This window comes from Hyperoodon ampullatus (genome assembly GCF_949752795.1).
Source record: "Hyperoodon ampullatus genome assembly, chromosome: 3".
Taxonomy (NCBI): domain Eukaryota; kingdom Metazoa; phylum Chordata; class Mammalia; order Artiodactyla; family Ziphiidae; genus Hyperoodon; species Hyperoodon ampullatus.
This window is the reverse complement of record NC_136916.1, coordinates 117899959-117924191: the sequence shown is the minus strand read 5'-3', so window position 1 is coordinate 117924191 and position 24233 is coordinate 117899959. Positions and strand designations below refer to the sequence as shown.

Sequence of the window (24233 nt, the reverse complement as noted above, 5' to 3'; positions counted from 1 at the left end):
AATCCGTATATATCTGAGGCAGATGAAAGGAATGAAGGCAACAAAAGGAGGTTGAAAGCTATCTAAGTTTTGAAATACAGATTTTAAAAGTACTCAGAAGCTATTTTTCACATTGTAATCCAGTTTGAAAGCTGTAAGAGAAAACCAGGCTCATCCATCAAGCACCATCTTAGAGATTTCCTTCTTGAATGCAACTACAGCAATGCTAATTATAAACTGAAAAAGATAAATCCTTTCCCTACATATGACAAATCTGAAGGTTTCTGTTCGCGGGAAAGCCACATGCCCTTACATGACTAAATGTGTCTGTATTTACTTACTTTTAAAAATTAAAAGTGCCTGAAAAAGAATCTGATGAGAAATGATGAAAGTTACAGAAACTCATGGGGAAAAAATGTATTTAGAGACTCAAGATGGTCTTGATTTCGCTCTGAGAATTTTCCACAGTAGTTTTCTGTGTGTTGGAGCTTGAGAACTGATGATTCTGAATGGCTTCTGCCTGAAAGGCTGCATCGGACTCCAGGGATTCAGAAACCCAGTGGGACAGACAGCACAAGTTCACAGGACTTGGGATAAAAACCAGCTCTTTTCTTTTCTAGGTGGTGCAGTGATGCTGCTGGTTTATGAATACACCTATTCATGGCTTCAGGAGAACTGGTGATTGCCTACAGAGTATTTTTCCCCCTTGTGATAATGGATATTCATTATACAGCACCATGAGAAGAAGAGAATATCGATCAGCTGAGCTGATACAATGATAAATTATAATTATACAATTATACACAATTATAGAGGGCAAAACAGTTTGTTCAAGAACAAAACCTATTTTGATACTTCAAAAATGATCTCTAGACAATTAGAAACTGTCGTTTTGGTCATATCCATAAAACTGTGAGAAGAAAATTACTACTATGAAGCAATGAGGTATATAAACTGAATATAGAAAAATAGCATGAAATCAGATATATTTCATAAGAGCAATATAAATTTTATGACCTATGTTCCTCTTACACGGCTTCACAAGGAAAATTCATTGTGTTGATGATTATTTTTTCCCAAAAGGTCAAGAAGTGCTTAAAAGTGAAAAAAAATTAAGCCAAAATTTAAAGTTTTTATAAGGAATTAAATTCTTCCATAAATAGTATTTAATCATATACAAGGAAAATATTTCTAAAGTGTATTAAAATGACCTTTTAAAATTTTATGTTAAAATGTGAATTTGTTTCTTTAAGTAATAATACTCATCTCAGCTATATTTTCCTAAATCTACTTTATATTTTGCACTATTGGTTAATATTTTAAAATCATATTTGAAGTCTTTTATGACAAATATAAAACATGAAATTATATTAAACTACTCTCCCTTTGAAAACAAGTTTTAACGCTGAAATATTTTCATGCTAAATCACAAATTCGAACCACTCCTTGGGCCCGTTTGTGCTATCTGTATTTGCATCAAATACCTTTGTTCAGAACTCTTACCTATGCCATTCGTAAAAATGATGTTTAGAATAAAACTACATTTCTAGGTTATTAGTTTTAAGTGACGATTTCAGGTGTGAAGTCGACTAACTGCAGTGTTAAAATATGTATTATGAAGGGGAAAATGTTTCAAAGGAGAAGTACATTCTTAGCATTTCCAAAGATTCCTGTACTAACATGCACTCCAAAAATTATCTCCTTGGCATTGATATAACCAAACTTAATTTTATATATGCATCCTGAAATGATGCTACTTCAGTAGCTAGAGTCAACAAAAATATCTGCATGTTCTAGATGGCACCTGTTCTTAACTACTACAAGATATTTCTACCATGAAGCTGTGTCACTAAAACATTTTGAAAATAAAAAATGAAAGATAACATAGTAATTATTACTTTTTATTAATTTAGAGCATTTAAAGTATAAAAATAAAGGCTTTTTGACATACTGTATATACATACACAGCCTTCGGTTGTACATCCTTTCCAACGTGTTTTTTAATTTATATTTCAGCCCAGTATTTAATGAGGGTCGTTAAAAGTAGGACAAAACAAGAGAAATAAGAATGTGTCTGTTGTCCAACTGCATTCTATCCTTCAGGTAATACTCTTGCCTTCTGTGAAAGAGAGCACTGCCTGCATAGAGGCCATGAAATTGAACCTTTAACCTCTCCATGTGGATGGGATGGAAAAGGATCTCTGAAGAGTGCATTTGCCAGGTTAAAAACACTTTTACCCCCTAAGAATCAGAGGAAACATGTCAACAGTAACCAATAATAATAATGTTTTAAAAATCAAACAACCCCATATCCCATCCCACTTTTCTTCTCTCATTTTTAAAAGTAGCTTTAAATCATAATGTGCTTTAAATAGCCAATTGTATTGGGGCTTTCTCTTTTTCAATTTACTCCATGTGAATTCACTGTTGCTAAAACCTAGGGAAAAAAGAAAAGGAAAACTTTGACACTATTAATATTAGATTTTTAAAGATACAAGAACCGGAAAAAATATATAAATAGCATAATAACAAGAGATTTCTTAATTTAGATAAAGAAAATAACATTTAGTTATGTTTCCATACAAACAATTGATATTTTTTAAAGACTCCTAATAGCCGCCTAAAAACATCTGATAAGGAATAATTCTGTACCTTATGTCAGTTTTTCTGCATGGCAGGAGAGTCCCTGTACAGTGTGGTTTTAAAGTCTCCACCAAAATATTGGACTGGTATTTTGTTCCATTTGGTTTATAGTCTATTTTCTCACCAGACTGGGAACTCCAGATGTCAATAGGAGCTTTACAAGATCAAAGGAAGACTACGGCCCTGAGAGTTCATCTGCTCATTCTGCTTATTCTTCTCCTGAAGTTATAATCCTCTGTTTGCAGCACTGAATTTCGGTTGCCTTAGAAATAAATGCAGTCCAAAGCTCTCTACGAGATATCTGCTGCTTGAAAAAAGCAGTTCCTCGAACATAGCTTGTGTGTCAGAAATCTGCTTACTGTTTATATCCTGGTGATTTGAAAACCTAGCTAATCTAGCCATCTGAGTTTTAGATGAGGCCATGAAACCGATGTGACAGAACTGGATTGCCATGTGGGCTGTGCACAGCACAGAACGGAAGAAATCAAAATCACCTAACGAACGCATCTTTAACATCCATATCTAGTGATGTGCCCTGTTAGTTATTGCACAGAATTAATACCAAAAAACGCGCAATATATTAATTTTCCAATAAATGAATTGTACCAATGTTTTAAAAACGTATTTTCAAGCCTATATTGCCAAGCAGGAAGAACTTTCTAAACAGAAGCAATTAAAACTGTAGAATTTTGCCCAAGAAAATCAACTGTTTTAAAATACAACACATAACCACATACTCTCTCTCTCACACACACACACACACACACACACACACACACCCCTCTCAGCTCTATGATTAACACTAAAGTGAAAAACAAATTGGTTTAGAAAGATCCATCAGTTAAACTGTGTCCTGTAACTCCAGAAATGAATAAAGGGAATTTTTAAAAATTAAATAGCATTTGTATTTCTAATACCACCACCAGTTTACCTACACGTGAAACATGCTTCTGTACAACAATGTAAACTTCACAGCAAGCCATTTTTACATTCATTAGAGCAGAATTTTCCATTGTCTTTAAATTACAATGTAATTTTGGGCTGAGATTGCTGAACACACAGGTAAGCCAACAATAACAGTACAATTTAGTTTCACAGTGGTTTTCTTAACATAAAGTTCATTTTAAGTGTCTTTGCAAAGCATTTCACATTAAACTTAAGTTTCTAAGTGACTTCCTGTAGAGCCTTGTTCAGATATTTTCCACCCTCTTGTCTTTATATGCTTGGCATGTGTGTTGTTTGATTGGGATACAAAATGGGAGACTGGCTTGTTTTATCTGTGTTTTGAGTCCTCTGCTGTAGAAAGAAAATGTCCTTCATGAGATGTCGAAGCCTTCACTGCACACACAAAATCTGGGGCAAGTCCAGGTCCAGGAGCCTGAGCAGCCCACCACCAAACAGAGACAAAGACATTGCCGGAAAGTCACCTTTGCAAAAAGAAAGGAAAAAAATAGAGAGGGGTGGGGGAAGAGGAGGGGCCTATCCCATGGAATGAAAACACAAATGCACCAGAGTCCATATTTACAAACTAATAGAAAGTATAAACATTATTGTATTTGGAACCAAGTCAAAACACCAGGAGGAGCTAAATTCAGATATTGCTTAAGTTATACATATATTTTCCAACAAAATATGCCATCTGTTAAAAATAAACAACGGATCACTCAAGTCAATTATTGATTGGTTTCCTAATGAGGAATTAAGGATGATTTTGTTACCTTATTTGATTAGAGGGCGTAGCATAACTTTTTCTATACCTATTTTCTTTTATTGATTTTGCAAAATCTCAACAATTGCACGTTTCAGAAGTTCAGGTTGATTTAGAATAAATATATACATGTGGTTTCACCAAAGACTAGTTTTAAAAGTTCCTTAAGCCCTTTGAGGGGTGCAGGTTTCTTCACTACGTTAAAACAGTGTGTGGCCAACACAAACGTCTCGTTCAGTCCTTAACATTGCTTTTGTTTTTAACTCCTACAGTCATGTCAGGTGTTCTGTGAGAGAGAAGTTACGGTAAGAGATATTTAAGGGTCATCAGCACAGAGGATGTGAGTCCGTAAAGCCAACCTTTCGAGGTTGGAGGGCAGAGGGGTGGGATCCGAGACCAGGGAAGAAGGGGAGGGTGTGCCGAGATGGGGCGGGGGGACTCGGGTGAAGCTGCGGCAGACGTAATCTCCCATCAGAGTGCAGAAGCCGTGACAGAGTGGCTACCTTCTCGGGCTGCCTGCATTCCCTTGAACGCCAGCGACGCGGGAATGTCACAGTTGTGGGGGGAAAGTGGGGTGCCACTGGCATGTTGCCACCCGTGTCCAGCAACATAACCAGAAGGAGCAGCGCTGTAGGTCATGTAAGGCGACACTTGGGCTGGGGTAGGATAAGGAGCCATGCTGGATGCTGACACAAAACTGCTTACAGCTGGGAGACCATTTGGTGCCTAAGAGGAGTAGGAAAAGAGAAGAGGTGAAAATAATCACATTAGAGCGGTTGACATTTCACGAGTTCTCAGAAAGAAGCAGAATGTCAGTTCTGAGTAGTAACTAACAATATTCTGACCCTACTTTCTGATTTGTTGTTGTTGTTGTTTAGACTTGACTCTTTTTATATTCTAAATGCATTTACAGTCTTGCTACTTAAACATATTCTTTCCACAAAGATTTTGAGGAGGCTACAACCAGAAAATTCACAGTATTTGCTTTTGCTACTTGGAATTATAGGAAGGAAATGCAGGGTGAGAAAAGAATTAATTGTGATTAAGTACTCTTAGAATCCATTCAGCTCTCTATCTGCCTTTGTCAACCCTCCCCATACTTCAGTTTTGTTTGACTCTTTTGTTGAGGCATTTGTGAAGGGCCTGGTTGGTATAGCTTTCATTTCCAGTAAAGAAGGGCAGAGTATGGGCTGTCACTTTAGAAACTCAAAATGAGCATGACCTTTGTTAAGTAAAACGTGGGCCATATTTTAAAACACCATGTTGAAAATGCTTGTTGGACAAAGGACATGCAAAATCAGGCAGTTTGTCTAGAAGGGTTTTTTAATGACAATTGGGGGTATATTTTCCAGAGCTATTTTATCAAAAAAGAAACTGTCAGAATATAAAAGAATCGCATATGCATGGTTTTGAAATTGGAAAATTTGCTTGCTAAGTTTTAGGGCCCTGTGATCTGAATTTTTAGAAGCCACATGGATAAATCTCTTGAAATGAATTTAAATGTAAAATGTTAGTTTGCACACAAAATGCAGCAACGCTGGCAGGCAAGTCTGCCTAGAAGCCAGTGTTCTCTTGGCAACCAATAAATTATTGTTGGTATCGTTACTATTAACAACACCAAAAACACCCTGATTTCTAATCCTCATTCTGGCATGAATACTCGGCATCCTTCTTCAACTAACTTCATTTTTCCCCCTGAATTTCTACATTGTTGGGGCTTCCCTGGTGGCTCAGTGGTTAAGAATCCGCCTGCCAATGCAGGGGACACAGGTTTGAGCCCTGGTCCGGGAAGATCCCACACCTGGCAGAGCAACTAAGTCCATGCACCACAACTACTGAGCCTGCGCTATAGAGCCTACGGGCCACAATTACTGAGCCCGCGTGCCACAACTACTGAAGCCCGCGCGCCTAGAGCCCGTGCTCTGCAACAAGAGAAGCCACCACAAGGAGAAGCCCGTGCACCACAACTAGAGAAAGCCCGCACAGCAGCGAAGGCCCGATGCAGCCAAAAATTAATTAAAAATTTTAAAACATTTCTACATTGTTTAGAAATAAAGAAAATCTTGTTTCCTGGCAGTGATGTGAATAAATAAACATATCACCATATTTCCTAATGAAACTATAATGTAAATAATAGAAATATTATTAATAAAACCAATTTAAGCATTAGAGGTAAGAAAAGCAGACATATGTTGGATACTTTTTCCAATTCAATTGCAACACAGAAATTGTTTTCTAATTTAATTCATTTGGTTACTATTTTCACTTCCACATCTATGAGAATGTAACAGTAGGGTCTCAAAAATGATTTTCTCAATTTAGAGTAATGCATGGAGTAGAATATATACATGAATGTGATTTAACACTACTTGTAGATTTCTGACAAAATAAGAATAAAAGAGGAGTTAACTTTGCGTAGTTCTATAAGAAGACACACCTCATGTTCTTTTTGTCAGAGTGCTTGTTATTTGAAAAATGGGGAAGAGGAAAGGAAACTGAGGTTTCCTGAATCTGTCCTATGTCCCAAGCACTAAGAAATATCCAACATATTTTATCGAATAATTGGAACTGACAAATTGTATCTCATTTTAACCTATTGAGTTTATAATAATTACAAGATAATTTATAATGAGTACAATGCGATGTTCAATTGAAATTAAAATGTATTACAAAGGATGATGCTTTTTTAACAAAGAAGCCATTGCACATCCCTGTTGAATATAAATGAAATATTATCCCCTTTTTATACAAAAGAATATAGATTAAGGAGTTTAGCCATTTACCCTAGGCCAATCAGCAAGTCCATGGCCATGTGTTAAAAGAAATTATCATCCCTGTCTGCTGCAGGATCCTCTGTAGCAAATCATGCTACTCTCCCAGACAATTAAAAGATAGATACAATTTAATTTCAAACTAGAGCATCTTTTCTGGTAAAAGACTCTTTCCTCTTCTAGAACCTGATTCTCATTCTTAGATCCTAATTCTGTTTCTTAACTTCTAAAAGAAACTGTTTTTCCTTCTTTCTGAAAATGGCTCATTAGAAAATGGCTCAAAAAAGATACACTTCAAGGCTCTCAACAGATGAATATGAAGATAGACAACTGTCAAATTGCAGAAGAAATTTAGCATTGCATAGAGATTTTATTTCTGATCATTACTATCTAGAATTTTCCCAATAACCTAAGAGAAATTAGTTTGGAAAGGGATTGATCCAATTCAGTTATGGAAAGGTGTTTGCATCTATATTTGGCCTCTTCCATTCTAGCATTAATTAATATTTTATACTATTTGTGCCCATGTGCACCAAGAATCATAAAATAAGAATGTTAAGGTTGAAATTACTTTTAAAACAATGAAAACCTTTGCTTAACATTTTCCAAGTACATAGGTTAGATTATTTAGTATAATACAGAAACAGCGTATTGTTTAGTAATACACTAGCAGAAAAAAATGTATTGGTGAGTTCTATTTTTCATCACAGCCAAGTTTTTCTTACTCCTTCTGTTTTCTTTATAATTTTTCTATCATTCAACATTACATTTCTCTCTGAAATACTTGCTTTGTTATAGTGCCTTTCCCTTCCTTACACCCTTGCCCTTGTAACCACTGCTCCCTGATGTGACCCCTTTATTTGGGGCTCTTCAGCCATTCTGATGTAATGTCCACAATCCCTTACATGGGTCCACTTCTTTTTGCGCAGAGATGTTCTCCCTGAGAAGCCAGGCTGGACTGGACTCTCATTTTAGATAATGCTCCTAGGATTTGGGGGGAGGGAAAATGTTGGATTTAGGCCCCTGTTACCTTCAGGTGCCTTACTTACTCCATAACTACATTTGTTTGTCAGGTGTAAAAAACACTAAGAGTTCTTTCCAGATTTGTCCATTTTCTATTAAGGCAAACTTGTTTTTTATGCTATTAGTCCTATTAGTATGAAATATTTCAAAGTTCTCTAAAATCTGCAATATATTTACAGTCATTTTAGTGATGTGGGCCCCTGTGTACTGCAGAAAGGAAAGTTGGGAAGGGAAGCTCAGAGAGGTTTGACATCCTCGTCTTGTAGAAAAAGGCAAGGGGAGGCTAATAAAGTGTATGCTTAAAAGAAAAAAGAGGGCTTCCCTGGTGGCGCAGTGGTTTAGAGTCTGCCTACTGATGCAGGGGACATGGGTTCGTGCCCCAGTCCGGGAAGATCCCACATCCCGCGAGGCGGCTGGACCCGTGAGCCATGGCCGCTGAGCCTGCACGTCCGGAGCCTGTGCTCCACAACGGGAGAGGCCACAGCAGTGAGAGGCCCACGTACCACAAAAAAAAAAAAAAAAGAAAAAAGAAATCTTTAAACTTAAACAGTTTAAAAATAGCTCTTAGCTTTCCCTCAGGTTAAATTATGACCTAGACTTGGGGTGGAAAAGTTTTGTCTTAATTTCCCTTTTTACTTTCAAAGTTCAGATTTAGAAATTTTTTAAAATGGCATGAGCAAGAGAACAAACATGCTTTAACTAAAACGTACCTGCCACCTTCACTATTCATTCATTCTAGTAACTCAATAAACACATCAGTTTTCTCACTATTAATTTTGAAACAGGACATTAGTAACAGGTATAAATCTCTACCAGGTAAAGTAACTGTTATTTATGATGCAATCACTGAAAGAGTAAAATTTTCCACCACAAAGGAAAACAACTACAGGTAGCATTGATGTTTGTTTATTCTTTCCAATAAAAGAGTGTATGACTTAAACTTCCCAAATCTGTTTAATGTTTTCAGTGAAGGGCATGTAATTAATCTGAAAAGCTAGTTAGGCTGAGTAGAGATTACCAAATGTACACCATAAATATAGTGGGAGCAAACATGCTAAATTACTCTATTTAATTGGATTGTAAATATGATTTATAAATTGACCAACATATGGAATCCCCAGGGAAGAGTAAACAAATTTTCCAAATGAAACCCCAGCAATGGGCATGTAATGGAAATCTCATTTTTGAAAATGACTTTACCTAAAGATTCCATAAATAAAACCTCAATCCATCAACCCCTTTTTCATGTGGGTCTTCCATGAAAGCCCTGAGAATCCTTTCCTCTAAAGAACTGTACAAGGGTCCTCCCTAAGGCAAACTATCTTCTACCTAATGCTGAGAACGAGATTTACTAATACAAAATAAAATAGACCAAATTGTATACCCTGGAAAAAGTAAGTTCTTTGCTCTGTTGAATGTTTCTAGAAAAAGATGGATTTTTATCCCACTGACATTAAACGAGAGTCTGGAAAAAATACATAAGATGCAATGTAGTCTAGTTAAGGTCATCACAAGAGAGAATGCAAGTATGAGTTTTCATTGCATTTGCCCTAAAATGTTAGAAATACAGATTTGCTAGTTTTCAAAAATATTCCTAAGTGAATATGTCGAGAAGCTATAGTGGCAGAGAGCTAGACTGTAAACAATTTGAGGACAGGGACTTATCTTTAATCATCTCATATCCCCACAAAATGGGACACATTATAGGCGTTTCATAATCATTTGTATACTTAAGTTAGTGCAGCCTTTTCAAAGCAAAAGATGTGTTGCTCTTGCTTTTAAAAAACAACAAGAAAAAAAAAACAAAACTGGGCACCCTTTATCACAGAACAAGCATTACACTTTAAGTAAGCAAAATGAGTAAAGCTGGTGAAAAGGTAAATAAAAGTAACCTAGCTATTTCATTATTTGATTTATGGTCATTCCATTTATTCCCCACCCCCACCCCCAGAGAAAATGGAAATGCATTAGTATCCAAACACTTGTGACCGTGAAAAACTGGTATGACAACTATCTGGCAATTAGATGTTATAGACTATTCTTTAGATGCTGGTAGTTGTCTACTCAACATTTTTTCTCCTGAAGAAAATGCAAATAGCAGTGCCAAGTCTTCTATCCACAGTCTTTCATCCACTCATCAGTTCTACCTGGTTCTTCCCTTATGACAAAATCAGTTTACCTTGGCCTTATAATAAAGTAGGTTCACCCACAAATAGAGATGTGCTTCACCTAGAATTTCAACCTCGATATAAGAAAAAGCTTCATATCTGAAAATAAACAAGATTCTCTCTCTTTTTTGGTAAAATCATTTTTCTGACTGCTGTTCTACCCTTCTTAATTCGTTATTCGATAACCTAGTAAAATAAATCTGACAAAATGAAATGACGGTTGTAAATATGGTTTCAACATTCATCCAAAAGGATCTTAATTATGGATAATTGCAGATCTAAATGTCTCTAGGTAATGGAAAGCTGCTATTTAAAATGTTTTTCTAAACTTTATTTTTCCAAAATGTTATTAAAATTGATGTAGCCTTGAAAAAAATTTAAATCGCTTTTTTTTGTATTTTATATGACACATTTTAGCAATACATAATCATTAATTTTGTTTTAAAACATAGTTAAAAGTTAATCAGGTCAAAGAATATTTTTCATAATAAATAACATGAATTTCAAAGACTACTGGCATTTGCCTAAAATTGCATTCTCTACAAAATTATAAATTATTTAACACAAAGTTAACTTTGTTTGATATGAAGAAAAATCCATGGCAACTTCAGTTATATTTTCACAAGAACAGTGTGTCTGCAAGGACAGCCAGTCTGTTAAATAATGCACTAGAAAATTATATTCAGGATGCTGAAATACTATCTTTATTTCAAATACAACGTACAAATGAATGTTTCATAAGAATTTCAGATTAATTTATGTCTCCAAATTAAACTCTTTTTGCATCTCATTTAACTCTGAACTTTTTCATAAATTCAAGTATTTATAGACTATTCTCCATTCCTGAAATCTCAATTTGTAGCTAATTTTATATTAAACTTGCTGTCTGAGTTGATGTATACTACCCCAAAATGAAGATACCCAAAGATTATAAATCTACCATTCAGATTACTTTAATTAGAGTACCAGATATTCATTTTTTTCTGAGAAAGCATGCCCAATTATACAAAGAAAATTTCAAGAACTATACAACTGTTTATAAACTGTTAGAATGAGGCATTAATTCACTAAGTACCATGTATAAGGGTAGATCTATTCCAACCTCATGTTTCTCTGTATGTTTTTGTTTTTATTTTTTTGCCATGCAGTTGCATTCAAGAGAGGTTTTACACTTTCCACAGAAAAGGACCAGCGATTAGGAACCAGAGTACATTATTGTCATTCAGAGTTAGATGAGATTAAAGAGTTCTAGCTCAATATTAAATATGGGTGAAAAAAGCCAAAATAAATATCCTTTTTCTTCTATCCTCAAAGATAGACAATAAGGACTTCAGAATGGCACTATAAAATATCAATTGCAGTGTAATATTAAAGTGTACAGTTTGTATATTCTAAACTAATGTTTTAAAAACAAGATAGATGTGTGCATAAGGTTCTAATTACTAGCAATCGGGCATCTTTCTTTGCAGTTTAAGCTGAAAATAGAAACTCTAGATTACAGTAATCAATAGAACCTATGATCAGTTGTCAAGTCAGCCCCTCTGGTAATTTTACAGGTATATTCTGACAAAGGATTATGCTCTAAATCCTATAATCCTGAACCCTTGATTTCCTCCTTTATATACTAAAATGAAACTGAGATTATATAATACTACACTATTTAATAACAACCATAAATGCACTAAAAGTATTATGTGCAAAAATGTTGAGAATTTTTTTTGCCAAAGACTTTCAATTTTTGTTTATAATACAAATAGAGAAAAGTTTTACCTAAGTTTACACTAGGGTTGTGGAAATGTACATATGCTGATAACATTTTGAAAAATAACTTTAAAAAAAATAAAACTACCCTTTGAATATTTGTAGGAGAAATGCATATATGTATGGAATACACACACACAACACACCTTACATTTGCATGTTTGTTTATGAGCAAGTTTTAATGTATAATGTTACCCCCAAGGAAATCAACATCTAAATTTCAAAACTGCTCACAAAATGACACAGTCTAAGTGTATGTGTCTACTTAGCACACCTTCAGCATTAAGCACTATTTTGATAATTATAATAGAGTAGCTGCTGATTTAATTATGCACAGAAATTTTTCAAGTTTTGATATTTTACATCATTTGTATTATCTTGCTACATGGCAATGCAGAAGATTAGCATATTGTCATTAAGAACTTTCCAAATGAAAGTTTGATACAAATGTCTTTCTGCAAAAAAATTTTAACTTGTCCTCAAGCACTTAGAACAATAATTATTTGGCCATTTATTTAAGTTACTTACCCTTATAAATCTGATAATTAAATGACTTGATATTCACTGTATAAAATGTAATAGATTTTTAATGTTCAGAATATACAGGATAGATTACTTGACACAGTGTTCTATTTTTATTTTAAATTGATTAGTTTCATTTTGAAGTGTATGTATTAACTAACCATTTCTAAACAAGATAATACACTAGGTCTGTAATTCAAGGGAGTAAAAATAAAAGTAATCATAAAGGTTTTTGGATTATGACACTGCTTTATATATAAACTGGGTTCATCAACTACATGTGGGAATTAGACACCTTTATTTTCAACTCTGTACTTCACAATGTTATTCCAGGAAATGAAGACCTAATAAACATTACTGAGCACCAATTAAATGCTTACTACTCTGTACGCTAGGTGCTTTATAGATGCTCTTTTGTTTGTAACAAAATACCTTGACACTTTTTGACTATGAGCTGGCTGACCAAAGTATATTCTGACAAAAGAAAAAATTTCTTGTTTTTTGAGTCAATCTCTAACGCCATTTCTATCATAGTAATATTTAATGAATGCCTACTATGTGCCCTATGGTTGCATTATCTCATTGAAATTTCACATCTCTTGAGGTTGGCCCTATTATTTCCCTGTTTTATAGATGAAAAAAATGGAGGCTCTAAAAGGTTAATAACTTGAGTAAGTGGCAATGGTGCCATTGTACATAATGCCTCTTCTTTACGAATTACCTGCTCTTCTGTGGAAGGTAATTCTTTCTTACAATTGTTCTTTCTTACAATTTCTCTTTGGCATTCTTTACAGTAGAAGGAGATTCAGGAAAGGGACCCTCCTTCCTTGCTGCTATTTTCTGTGATATTTGTCATGGGAGAGCTACTAATATATATGGGATTCTGTTTTAACAAAATAAGGGAGGGAAGAGGAACTGAAAATGGGGTTTGTTAGGGAAAATAAAGACTAGGATTTTTTTTCCCAATTGAATAAACGTTGCAAGTTCCATTGCGCTTAAAAAGTTTATTTTAACAGATAAGAAAACATTAAAAATTTTAAGATTTCAAAATAATAAAATGAAAACTGGGTACTTTGAGGCTTTGGAATTGGAGTTTAGTATGACTAAATTTGCAAACCTACACAGGTCTGCTCAAAGAAACCTTAAGCTGTTTTAAGGTCCAGGTTTGTTTTTGTTGTTGTTGTTTGTTTTGAGAGCTTTGAACTCCTGACTCTACCGTGGTGATGAATATAGACTCAAAACTCTTGGGCTTTTGTTGTTGTGGTTGCTTAGTTTTTCTCAAAGGAAAAAAAAAAAACACGGGTGTTTTAATTTTTCTTTTGGAGAGTCGGGGGAGGGAGAGAGGGAAAGAAAAATTAAACGGTCCACAGCCGGTCCGTATAATTTGAGGTTTTCTCACTAACCTCCCTGGGGAGATTACGACGTGACCTTTAATCGGGAAATGGTAACTTTACGCAGTTCATCTGCTTGCCCTCTCCTCGCCGTCGCAGGACCAGCCACGCGCGCCCGTTCTCTGGGAGGCGCGGACCGCCCGCGCGGGAGGAGCCGCAGCGGCGCGCGCCCAGGGGCGTGCAGACCGCTCGTCCCGCGCGCAGCTGGGAACCCACGGACGCTCTCCCGGCCCCTCGGAGGCGCCTTCCCGGGTAAGTGTACCCCGACGCGAGCCTCGGAAAGGGCTTCTGGCGCGACCTCCCCGCGCCTCCAGCGGCCGAGCAGGCCCGGAGGCGTTTCCAGGGCCGCGGGGGTCGAGGCCTCACTACGCCCTCGCGGGTCCGGGCCTCCGTCCCGCCCCCATCACCCCGGCCTGGGGCTCGTGGCCGCCACGGGGAGTGGACCTGGGCCTCTCCTCGGTCGAGGCTCCGAGAGGGGCCCGGGGCCTCCGTCGCCCGAACCCCAGCGGCCCACCCGGCGGGGCCCTCGCCTTCTCACCTGAGCGTACTTGGCTTCCTGCTCCAAGGCCCCCTTCTCCAGCCCGTTCACCGCGTGCGGGGCGGCGGCGGGGAAGTTGCTGCGGCCCAGGCTGCTCCACTCCTCCACCTTGGGGCTGTGGTAGGGGGAGCTGTCGCTCACTCCTGGGGAGGAGGAGAGGGCGTCAGGCTGGAGGGCCAACCGCGCGCCCCCTCCTGAGACCGGCTGCGAACCCGCGACCCGCGAGCGCGAGGGCTGCGACCTCTGCCGGCCCCCTGCCCTCCGCCTCCCAGGGGTGCGGGAACGGCCCCTCAGGCCGGGAGCCCAGGGCCCGGCCAAGGGTGACTCGCCTCGAAGTAGGCCTCTCCCCGCCCTCTCCCCCCACGCCCGCGGGAAGATACGTTTTTCTTTTTCATCCGGCTTTTGATTACCTCCTCCCCTCCTCGCTCCCCCGGGGAAACGAGTGGAAGGAATCTGAGAATTTCCCCCCAGGTTTCCCAAATCGGGGAAAGAACCCGTGAAACTGGATGCACCGTTCTCCCCATTCCTAAGCCACGGTCCCAATCCTGACCCAGGGTCGACTGGGGTTCGACAAAATTCTGAGACTGGTGCTAACTGAAAAGGGAGAGAGGGTCTCCCAGGCCTAACCGCGCCTATGCTGGCTCTGAGAGACATCCAGAAAAGTGCTCACTGTGCGGTGGAGATCTAGTACTTAGGTCAGCAGACGGAACAAAAACCCTGCAAGGTCCTTTGCAAACAAATAACTAAAGGATGCCCACAATATACATGCAAAACATAGGTGCACAGGTTTCTGCCTTCCGTATGTGCCTACCTTGTGTGAGACTACCCTTGATGCTCTATCTCTACACATTAAATACATGAGGTTATGTGCATATGACTTAAAAAATAAATACTACAGTTACCACTGTAAATGCCACCAGTGTCAGAGGTAAGGTTATAGGTTTTCTTTTTCAATGAAACAAAAGGTTAGGATAATTAAAGTATAAGTATTTTGGAAAAGAAGTAAAGCCATCAGCTATCCTTTATGTTTTTAATAGAGATGCAAAGAAAATTATACGGGCGTAAACTGATTACCACGATACCTAGAGGTGTACATATTGAATCACTGGCACCTTTAAGTGAGCAAGTAGAATTTTAAAGAGAAGATATTTGAAAACTATGAGCAGTTGGTCTTTGGGACCCATGGGTGGAGGACTGAATGAAGTTTGACAACGCTACTACGACTTGATTTTAAATACTTCCATCTGATACAGTGCTTCCAAGGGGCAATCATTTTGTAGAAACGATCATTGGTAGAACTAATCATTTTATATTCACGGATTTGTCAGAAAACAGGTTGTTAAAAGCTGGCATCCAGAATCAACAACATGTAGAATGAAGAGTTGCTCCTCTCCATAATCTAATACTTTTTCAACTGACATTTGGTCTGATTGTAGGCTCCCTAGGGAAGAAAAGTTTTCTTTTCAACTCTGTCAGTCTTTTTTTCACTATGCCCCCCCCTCTCCAAAGAATTAGATTGTGTTCCAATTTGCACCAGGAAACTGTATTTTGGCCCAGAACTGCCAGTCTCTTCTTGCCTTCCCAGACAAAAGGCAATCGGTGGGCACAAGCCTGAAGTTATCTTAAGAAATTGAGATCCCCCTGCGCGCCCCCATTTCTGCTGATCTCACACTTTCCCATGAACCGGGGCTTCCTTTAAGTGTCAGTGAGGTCAGTTTATCCTATAAATCAAGGGCAAACTCTCTCCAACTAAAGCTCCAACCAGCTCCGAACAAGACAAAACCAGGCTCTTAGAAGGATCTTGTAAAGTCACAGTCAGAAAACAAGAAGATGAGAAATCAGGGCTATGCTTTAATTATTTAAAAAGATAATTGTGCCAATGTGGTGGCAACCGAGAAAGGCAGGAAACAATTAAAGGAACTATTTCCCCTTTTCCTATTTAATTTTTCCTCTGCTCTTTTTAAACTTCTGGCTGAGAAATTAAGAAGGTAGGCTCTTTATCTCTGCATTATTTAAATTCTGCGTCTAGGGCGTTTTTTACTTTTTTTTCTCCCTACCGAGGAAGAAGTTAACGCTGTTTTTGTTTTGTTTTCTCCCGTTTTAACAACGCAGTAAAAGAAAACAACCTCGGGTCTCCTGCGGAAGCCCGACTAAGCACAAGGGCTCGAGGAATCATTCTTAGCAAGCAGAAAAGACACTCACCACACGCAAGGTCAAGGGTGAGAAAGGAAAGGCACCACTGAAAACGTGCAGGGACTAGATGTCCACTCACATTCCCGGGGACTGGGGGACCCTAAAGGGAAGCGGCAGGCGCGGGAAAAACGGGAAAGAACAGAAAAGAGGACAGCACGGAATCGCCGTGAATTTTCTCTTCGTCACAGCGGTGGTTGGTGCCACTTCCTAAGACATATATGTAGTGAAATCTGTTAAGGTAAAAAGTGTCGGGGGTGGGGGGAGGAGGAGGGGGGCGGAGGGGGAGGACAAAGAGAGAAATAAAGCAGAAAATTAGTCCCAGAATGAGCAATGCTGTAACACGCAAGTTACTAGTAGTAACTTCAGGACCTCCGTTTCCGAGGAAAATGAAGTGAAGCATAAGAATGAAACCAATTAGGTGACATTTGAACTTCCTGCCTGAGCAAATTTGGTCTGATTGCCAGAATGCAAGAAGAACACTGCAGTTTCCACAGTGTGCCCGACTCCTCGCGGCCGCATCTGATCCCCAAACAAGCTGCCCGCAGCAGTGTCTGCAGCCGGCAGCCCCACGCCTGCTCTGGCCTCTCCGGCTGCGCCCCAAGTCCGGCCCCGGCGGCGCTCTCCAAGTGAGCGAGCTGGTCTGAGGCTGCGGCGGCGCGCGAGGCGGGGGAGGGTGGAAAATGCGAACCATGTGTCGGGGATGGGGGGATGCTGTGGGTCTGGTCGTTTGAGATGAGGCAGTAGACTGCGTGTGGCAAGGAAACGAAGGGCATGAATTTCACGTTAATGAGATCAGGACACCCCATGGGAGGGCCCCTTACGTTCCCAAAGGAAGAAGCCTCAGGCGGTGGGATAGACGCGGGCCCCCCCGGAGGCCTCAGATACAGAGACCCCAGAGAGGGTGCGGAGGGAAGCTCTGCACATCCACACATCCGGTCCCCGAGCCCTTACCTTGGTCGGTGATGGAGCGAATGCCCAGGATGTCGGTGACGGAGTGGGAGGAGGGCCAGGTGCGCGGCATGGCCACTGAGCCGGGGATGGCGGGCACGCCGGGCGGCGTGGGCACCTTAGCCGCGGCCGCTGTGATGGGGCTGGGGTACGAGTAGATGTGGTTATAGGGCAGCGCCGGCTGCGGCGCCGGCTGGTGCTGCTTGTATGAGTCGTAATGGCCCTGTTGGGCCAAATTGCCGATCTTGTTGCGCAGGATGCGGCTGATAGAGCTCACCGAGGGCACGTTGTACTTGTCACACACGCCGTCCGCCAGTAGGCGGTCCCGTATCTCCCAGGCGAAGATGCCGGGGTCCCTCTGCTTGTAGGTCCGGATGTGCTTAACCACAGTGGGGGTGGTGACCCGAGGCTTGCTGCCCCCAATGGCCCCTGGCAAGATCGAGCCTGTCTCATTGTAGCGCGCCAGGATCTTGCTGACGCAGCCGTGCGAGACCCGTAGCTGGCGGCTGATGTCACACGGTCGGATGCCCAGTTGGGCCAGCTCCACTATGCGAAGCCGGATGGCGTTGGGCAGCGGCCTCCCGTTCACGAATACTCCTCCCAGCTGGTTCACCTCCCCGAAGGCTGGCTCTGCAAAACGAACACATGGCGCGCGGGGACGCGCATCCGCAGTTTGGGACAAGCGCTTGCCACTCGGCCTCCGCGCGCGTCATGGGACAAGGCGGATACACCCGCCTCGGACTAAGGACCCGGGCTTTCACCAAACCGTAAGGTCCCCGAGCCTTGAGGAACGGCCGCAAATCACCGCGGTCGAGTCAGACCCTCCTCCCTCATTCCGGTAGTGCCTGCGGCCGCTACACGCAAATGTGGTGGTGAGACGCAGGGCCTCTCCGAGTGCTCAAAAGTCTCCGAAGCAGGCGGGGAAATCGGTCTCGACGCCTGCAAGCGGCTCCTTCTCGCCCACTCGGCGCTAAGGTCCTTGTGCCGCTCCCCCTTGATCCCCAGCGCCCCGCCTTGGGACCTGCGCAATTAGACAAAGTCTAGTCTTTTTTTTCTGGTTGGCGTTTTTCCGCCCCCCCCCGTGTCTGCGTGTATGTGAAACAAAATTTGGTCCGCAACTGGGACCGCGGGGCTTGCTGATGCAACCGCTCCCTACTCTTGAAATCAGAAAATGGCATCAACAGCAGCAACCCAGTAGCCCGCGTTCAGACTGAGCTGCTGTGCGTCGCTGACCCTTAGCGTGTTCCTACAAGTTGTAGGAACACGAGCAAAGTCAATAAGGAGAGTGTGAGCGCTCAGTGGTGCGCGCCCTCGCGCGCCCTCCCTCCCTCCCTCGCCCTCCCTCCCTTCCCGGTTCTGACAGCGTCCCCCGCCGCCACTCACCCATTGCTCCGAGCAGTACACCAGCCGGGCCCCAGTTCCGCACTCCCAGAAAGAAACTTTTCGCGTGGCCTCAGTGGCCCGGTGTGTCGCTCCCCCGGGCCGCTGGTGCCTCCGCTTCTCCCCGGGAGGAGGCGGCGAGAGTGCAAAAGGAAGGAGTAAAAGGAAGTCTGTGCCCCGATGAAAGAGGCTTGAGTTCTGCATTTCAATCTAAGCAGCAACGTGGGCTGGGCTGAGCGGGGCCGGGCGGCTCCGTCTATCACTCACTAGGGACACGCCCCCAAAGAGGAGGGCCCGAAGGCAAGCTGCATGATGATTGGTTTGGTCCGTTGAGCGACAGCACAGTCCGGGAAAGTCCTTCCGCTGTCTCTTTCAATCTTGCTCTGCACCTGGGTGACTAAATACAATGAAAAGAGGTGTTTGACACCTTCCCGGGGGCAGCGCAAACAGACAGCAAAGTCAGGCTGTTAAAAATGCTGAATAAGCAAATGAAAGCGATTGGTCTGAATATGAGAGACTCGAAGGGAGAAGGGGCTGAGAATACTTCTTTGGGGGAAAGACGGACATCTCAGAATTTAACTTCAAACTCTAGGTGGGAGGTGAGCGCCACCGTCTTTGATGGTGGTGATGGTGAGCGTTCTTAGAATAGCCTGTCCTGTAAGCCTCGAGGGGATATCAGGAGAGGATGGCTGTTACCGGCGGGTCTTACAGCACTCCAGCCTACGCCAGGTGGCCAGAGCCCAGGTGTGAGAAGGTAGGCCCGTCGGAGAGACGAGGAGAATTAGGGGAGACCAAGCCAGAGATGGAGGCCTTTGTTTCCACCAGGTGGAGACCTCTCCCCCGGCCTCATGACTAACGCCCCGCAACAGTCTCTAGGGAGTTCATCCAGGAGCGCGGGGCAAAACCCTAGCCTAGACTCCAAGCAGGAACGTAGCCACACGCGGCCCACGCGCGGCTAAAGCAAGCACACAGCCAACGTCGATCAATTGCCAGCGCATGGGGCACTCTCTGCGGAAGCCAGCGCGCCGCAGGGCTCAACCGTGTTGCTGGTCCGCTGGCCCTTGGTGTCGGCCGAGGTCCTCCGGTTTTCCCCCACCAGTGAACCACTGCAAAGGGCTTTTGTTTAAATATGAGAAAGACTTGGTTCCAAGGAGGTGAACACTGAGCCTGCACATGTGTGTGATTCTCACGTCTTCTGACTAGCTGCCAGAGGCCCTGCAGTTCAGCCTACCTTCTGAATTTTCACTTTCATTCACGCTAAGTCTAATCCAAAGTGTACAGTATTCTTTTTGGCAGTCAAAGTTATTCACATTTTGAGTACCGGTTATGGAGAATGCTAATCAAAATCAAAAGCAAGATGGGGAACATTTTTAATGAACTTGGGAGTTTGTACTGCTTCTGGTCGATGATACTGATACAGCTACTTGACAGTCATACGTTAGCTCTTTCTTGTGCACACAGGTTTCGGGCTGATTGTCCCACAATCCCGAGGGATGGGCTCTGGTTTACACATAGGGAAGCTGACTGGGCCCCGATCCGGGCCAGTAAGTGACAAGAGCCCAGGAAAAACTCATGATCAGCTGCGCTTTTTGAAACGAACAGTAATCTCCAGATCCTCAGGTTTCTATGGCGGGGGTGCCCTCTAAGTTGAAATTTACAGGTAGGAAAGATTTGAAAGATAAAGGAACTATGAAGTTAACCATCCTTAATTCTTTACAATCAGGTTCTTGTGGAAAGTCCCACAACTAGATATACTTGAACTTATCTGCCTTTTTGGTTGTTGTTGCTGTTTCATTTGTTTAAAATCTCGAAGTTTGACTTGACAGCGATTTCACCCCGGTCTGACCCGCAGTACCTGTTGTGTGGCACCCCCTGGTGCTCTACAACTCGGAGGTCCTTTGTGGATCCCAGATTTTAAAAGCAGCAGCTCCTTCTTGGGGCAATTTAGTTGAGTCTGAGGTATCTGAGGGGAGTATACGATTTTGCCTGAGGCTTGTGCGAAGGAATGAACGTGCTGGACATCTTGATCAAGAGTCCCCCGACCCCTCTTCCCCCTCGCTGACACACTGAGTAGCGACCCCTGCGCGGACTCTGTTCCCAGCTGTTGGGTGCCCAGTGATCGCTTCTCAGACTATGCAGGGCTGCGAAGTTGATAAAAGGCTGTTCGCCTTCTGACTGGCAAGACCCAGTGCTGTGATGTGTTTCTATGTGCTCTGTGAGGGCTTTAGCACCAGCACCAGCCTGGAGTGATCCAGAGACTCGTATTGTTTGGAGATCTGGCTAGGAGGACCTAACACACAACTCCCTCTCGTTCGCCCCCAACTCCCTCAGTTGCCTCATATTTCCCGCACAGGTTTGCTGATGCCTCTCCATTTCCATCTGTGGTAGCACGCGGTCTTGTCTGGGTGGATCCCCTGCTCCGCGCCCCTCAGGGCCCAGCAGGCCCTCTTTACGCCGGTGAGCTCAGCGCATTCCCGAGAGCAGGCAAAGGATCTTGTTTGGGGACACTGTGTATCCGCAGCAACCTGAGGCCCGGGCTCCAGGGGCAAAAGGAGTCGTAGCTTCAGGGGACAGACAGAGGCGCCCAACCCTAGAGGAAGGGGCTGATGCAGAACCCTCCCAGGACGCACACTGAGTGCTGTGGCCAGGTAGTTCGACACCCGATGAGCTGGCGACCTGATGAGAGACAAGTGACCTGAAGGGGGAGGAAGAGGGATTGGTAGAGGAGGAAGAGGGATTGGTAGGGGGGGAAAGAGGGATTGGTGGGGGGAAAAGAGGGATTGGTTGGGGGGGGAGAGGGATGGGGGAGGGGGAGAGGGATGGGGGGGAGGGAGAGAGAGAGAAACAGTAAGGGCCAGTAAGCCTCGACGAACGATGGGCGTAGGGATGCAGAGAAAAAGCAAGGGTCAGTTGAGGTCAGCGCCCCCTGGTTACTGCCTGCTCTGAACCCGGGAGATCACACAGAGATCGGAAGAATTTCGACTAAAGAAATTTAAGACCAAAACCAAAACACAACCAGTAAGGTCTGCAGCTGACACAGGCCGGGGAGAAGCCAAAAGCCCTTCCCAGGGCGCTGTCTAGGCCTCCTCTGAGGAGCGACCCGTTCTCCGGGTAAATATTTACTCAGTGGGAGACTGGAAGCTGGCAGGGCGGGAGGGTGTGAAGGAGGGGGCTACACGAGGTGGAGAGAATCCGTACGCTCGACACTGGCGGGGACAGACGTGTACACCGGCCCGAGGGCAGACGGGGCCCGGGACCCCAGAGGCGGCCGGGTTCGGGGTCTCGGCTGGGGAACTTTAGCCTGCCTTGCACCTCTTTGGCTGGACTCCTTCCCTGCCCCTGCGGGCCCAGGCCAGATGCTGTAAAGTCTTCATAAATCTGTCAGCGGTCCCAGTGCTGCGGGAGGTCACCTGCGCCCCACCCCCTTCCCTCCCGGCACCAGCGGGGTCTGAGGAGAGGTGCGGAGAAGGAACAGGAGTCTAGCTCCTTCCGAGGCCGCCCCAGCGCGACCCGGCAGACGGCGCCCGGGGAATGCCGATGTTGGACCCGAGAGCAACAGGCTGTGCAGGGAGTGGGGAGCCTCCGCCCTCCAGCGCGGAGCGATGTCCTGGGCTGCTCCGCCGGGCGCCTGCTTCCCGCGTCCCGCAGGTCAGCTACGACTGCAGACGGGACGGGGGGCGGGGGGCGGGAGGGGGTATAGCGAGAGAGGGGCGTGTGTATGCGCGGGAGAGGGGTCCTGCTGTTTCCAGTCGCTTTTAGGAAGACTAGAGTTGGCCGAGGAGAATATTAAGAAGCAGATTCCTCCAGCTTGCCCCTCTGTCGGGAAAAGACAGGACCGAGGGAGAGGCCCAGGCGACGACGGCCGCCTCTCGCCCTGCCCGGGGAGTTCCGGGGATCGAAAGTAGCCAGAGTCTGAGCTCCCGGACGGGGTTTTGAGAGCACAGTTCCTTCTTCCAGTCGTCTGAGGGAGAATATGGTAGAGGCAAGACCTCCGATCCTGTTCCCCCACGGGAGTGTCTCTTCCAGGGTAAGTGAAGGATTGCGCGCCGCGTAGAGAGGAAAAAGAGGCCAGACTTCTCCAGTCCTCGCCAAACCGTGCTGCTAAAGCCCGGGCCGCGGGTTCCAACCCGGATCGGCCCAATGCTAAGTCCCGGCCCGGTAGGGTCAGCAGCCGCCCTCTGCCCACTGGACCTCCCAGCGTCTGCTGCAGCATGTGGCAGCCGGAGGCGCACCCGGTGCCTAAAGAGAGGGAAGGTCCACCCTGAGCTGCGGGCTGGACTCTGTCTGCGCGTGGAGCCGCGGGCGAGGTCGGAGGCGGCAGCTACAGGGAAGAGCCAGGCGGTGTGGGAGAAACAGCCCGCACGGGCCCTCAGCCTCAGCCAGGCCGGGGGGGCGGGGGGAGGGTGATAGCGGGGGAGGGAGTGTCCAGACACTGACCTGCCAGCCTGTACTTCGCTGGGCTGCGGACGCAGCGGGACCCACCAGCCCAAGTAGAGGCCGCTGGGGCCCCCAAGAGGAGCCTGGAAAATTCTCCGAAAGCCTCTAAGGCCTCTCCGCGTCCTCTCTGCCTTCCGGCTGGGGGTGCTCACGATTCAAGACCCTTTCCCCAGAGGGCAGCAGCTCGCGGGGTCCTGCCAGAGCGCGGAAATCTCGCTGCTGGCCGTGGGATCCGCCCTGGGGGTGCGAGCGCTCCTCACCCTCTTTCTCCTTCCGAGGGCAGGGGAGGGGCTTGTTGCCGCCTGAAACCCACTTTTAATTCTCCGCCTGCCTGTTTCCGATCACCCAGGGTTGGTTTTTCTGTTTGCACACTCCTTCTGTTACAATAAAAACAATCCACATTTCTTTTCAGTTTCCCCATATTAGCGTCACTCAGTAATTGTTCTCCACCCCTCCCCCTCCCCCCCCCCCCCGCTTTGAAGGCAAGCGGGATTATTGGTACCCTCGCAGTGGAAGGTTCCCGAGTATATAAGCAAATCTTCCCTAAAGACTTTAAAGTAAAAATAAATAACGGCCCGGGAAATTGCTGTGACCCTAACATCACTTTCTGAACGCAAATTACACCCATTTTTCAGTTTTCAACAGCGGAATTGCTTTCAGAAGGACGGCGTGGTGCCCCATGTGATATGGTTATATTTGTTTATTAAATCCACAAATGAAAGAGAACACATTTTTGGGGCAAGGGGCAAAACTCTAGGCTGCAGAACGGCA

The 24233-nt window shown here is 44.1% G+C and overlaps 2 protein-coding genes across 2 annotated transcripts in view; one reads left to right on the top strand and one right to left on the bottom strand.

Annotated features, from left to right (window-relative positions):
* The window catches only part of SLC25A21 (solute carrier family 25 member 21), a gene marked incomplete at both ends in the record, with an annotated part of 507744 nt that extends 507083 nt beyond the window's left edge, over positions 1 to 661 (top strand). The window contains one exon of the mRNA XM_079701358.1: positions 600 to 661. Within this exon, the coding sequence (XP_079557484.1) occupies positions 600 to 661 (62 nt within the window). The remainder of the gene's footprint in view (positions 1 to 599) is intronic.
* A 3296-nt stretch (positions 662 to 3957) lies between these two features.
* Positions 3958 to 18479, bottom strand: PAX9 (paired box 9; the record flags this gene model as incomplete). The annotated part of the gene is made up of 5 exons (XM_079699163.1): positions 3958 to 4049; positions 4834 to 5056; positions 14505 to 14647; positions 17649 to 18343; positions 18451 to 18479. 5 exons carry the CDS (start codon positions 18477 to 18479, stop codon positions 3958 to 3960), a joined length of 1182 nt encoding a protein of 393 aa, XP_079555289.1.
* Between the last annotated feature and the right edge of the window lie 5754 nt (positions 18480 to 24233).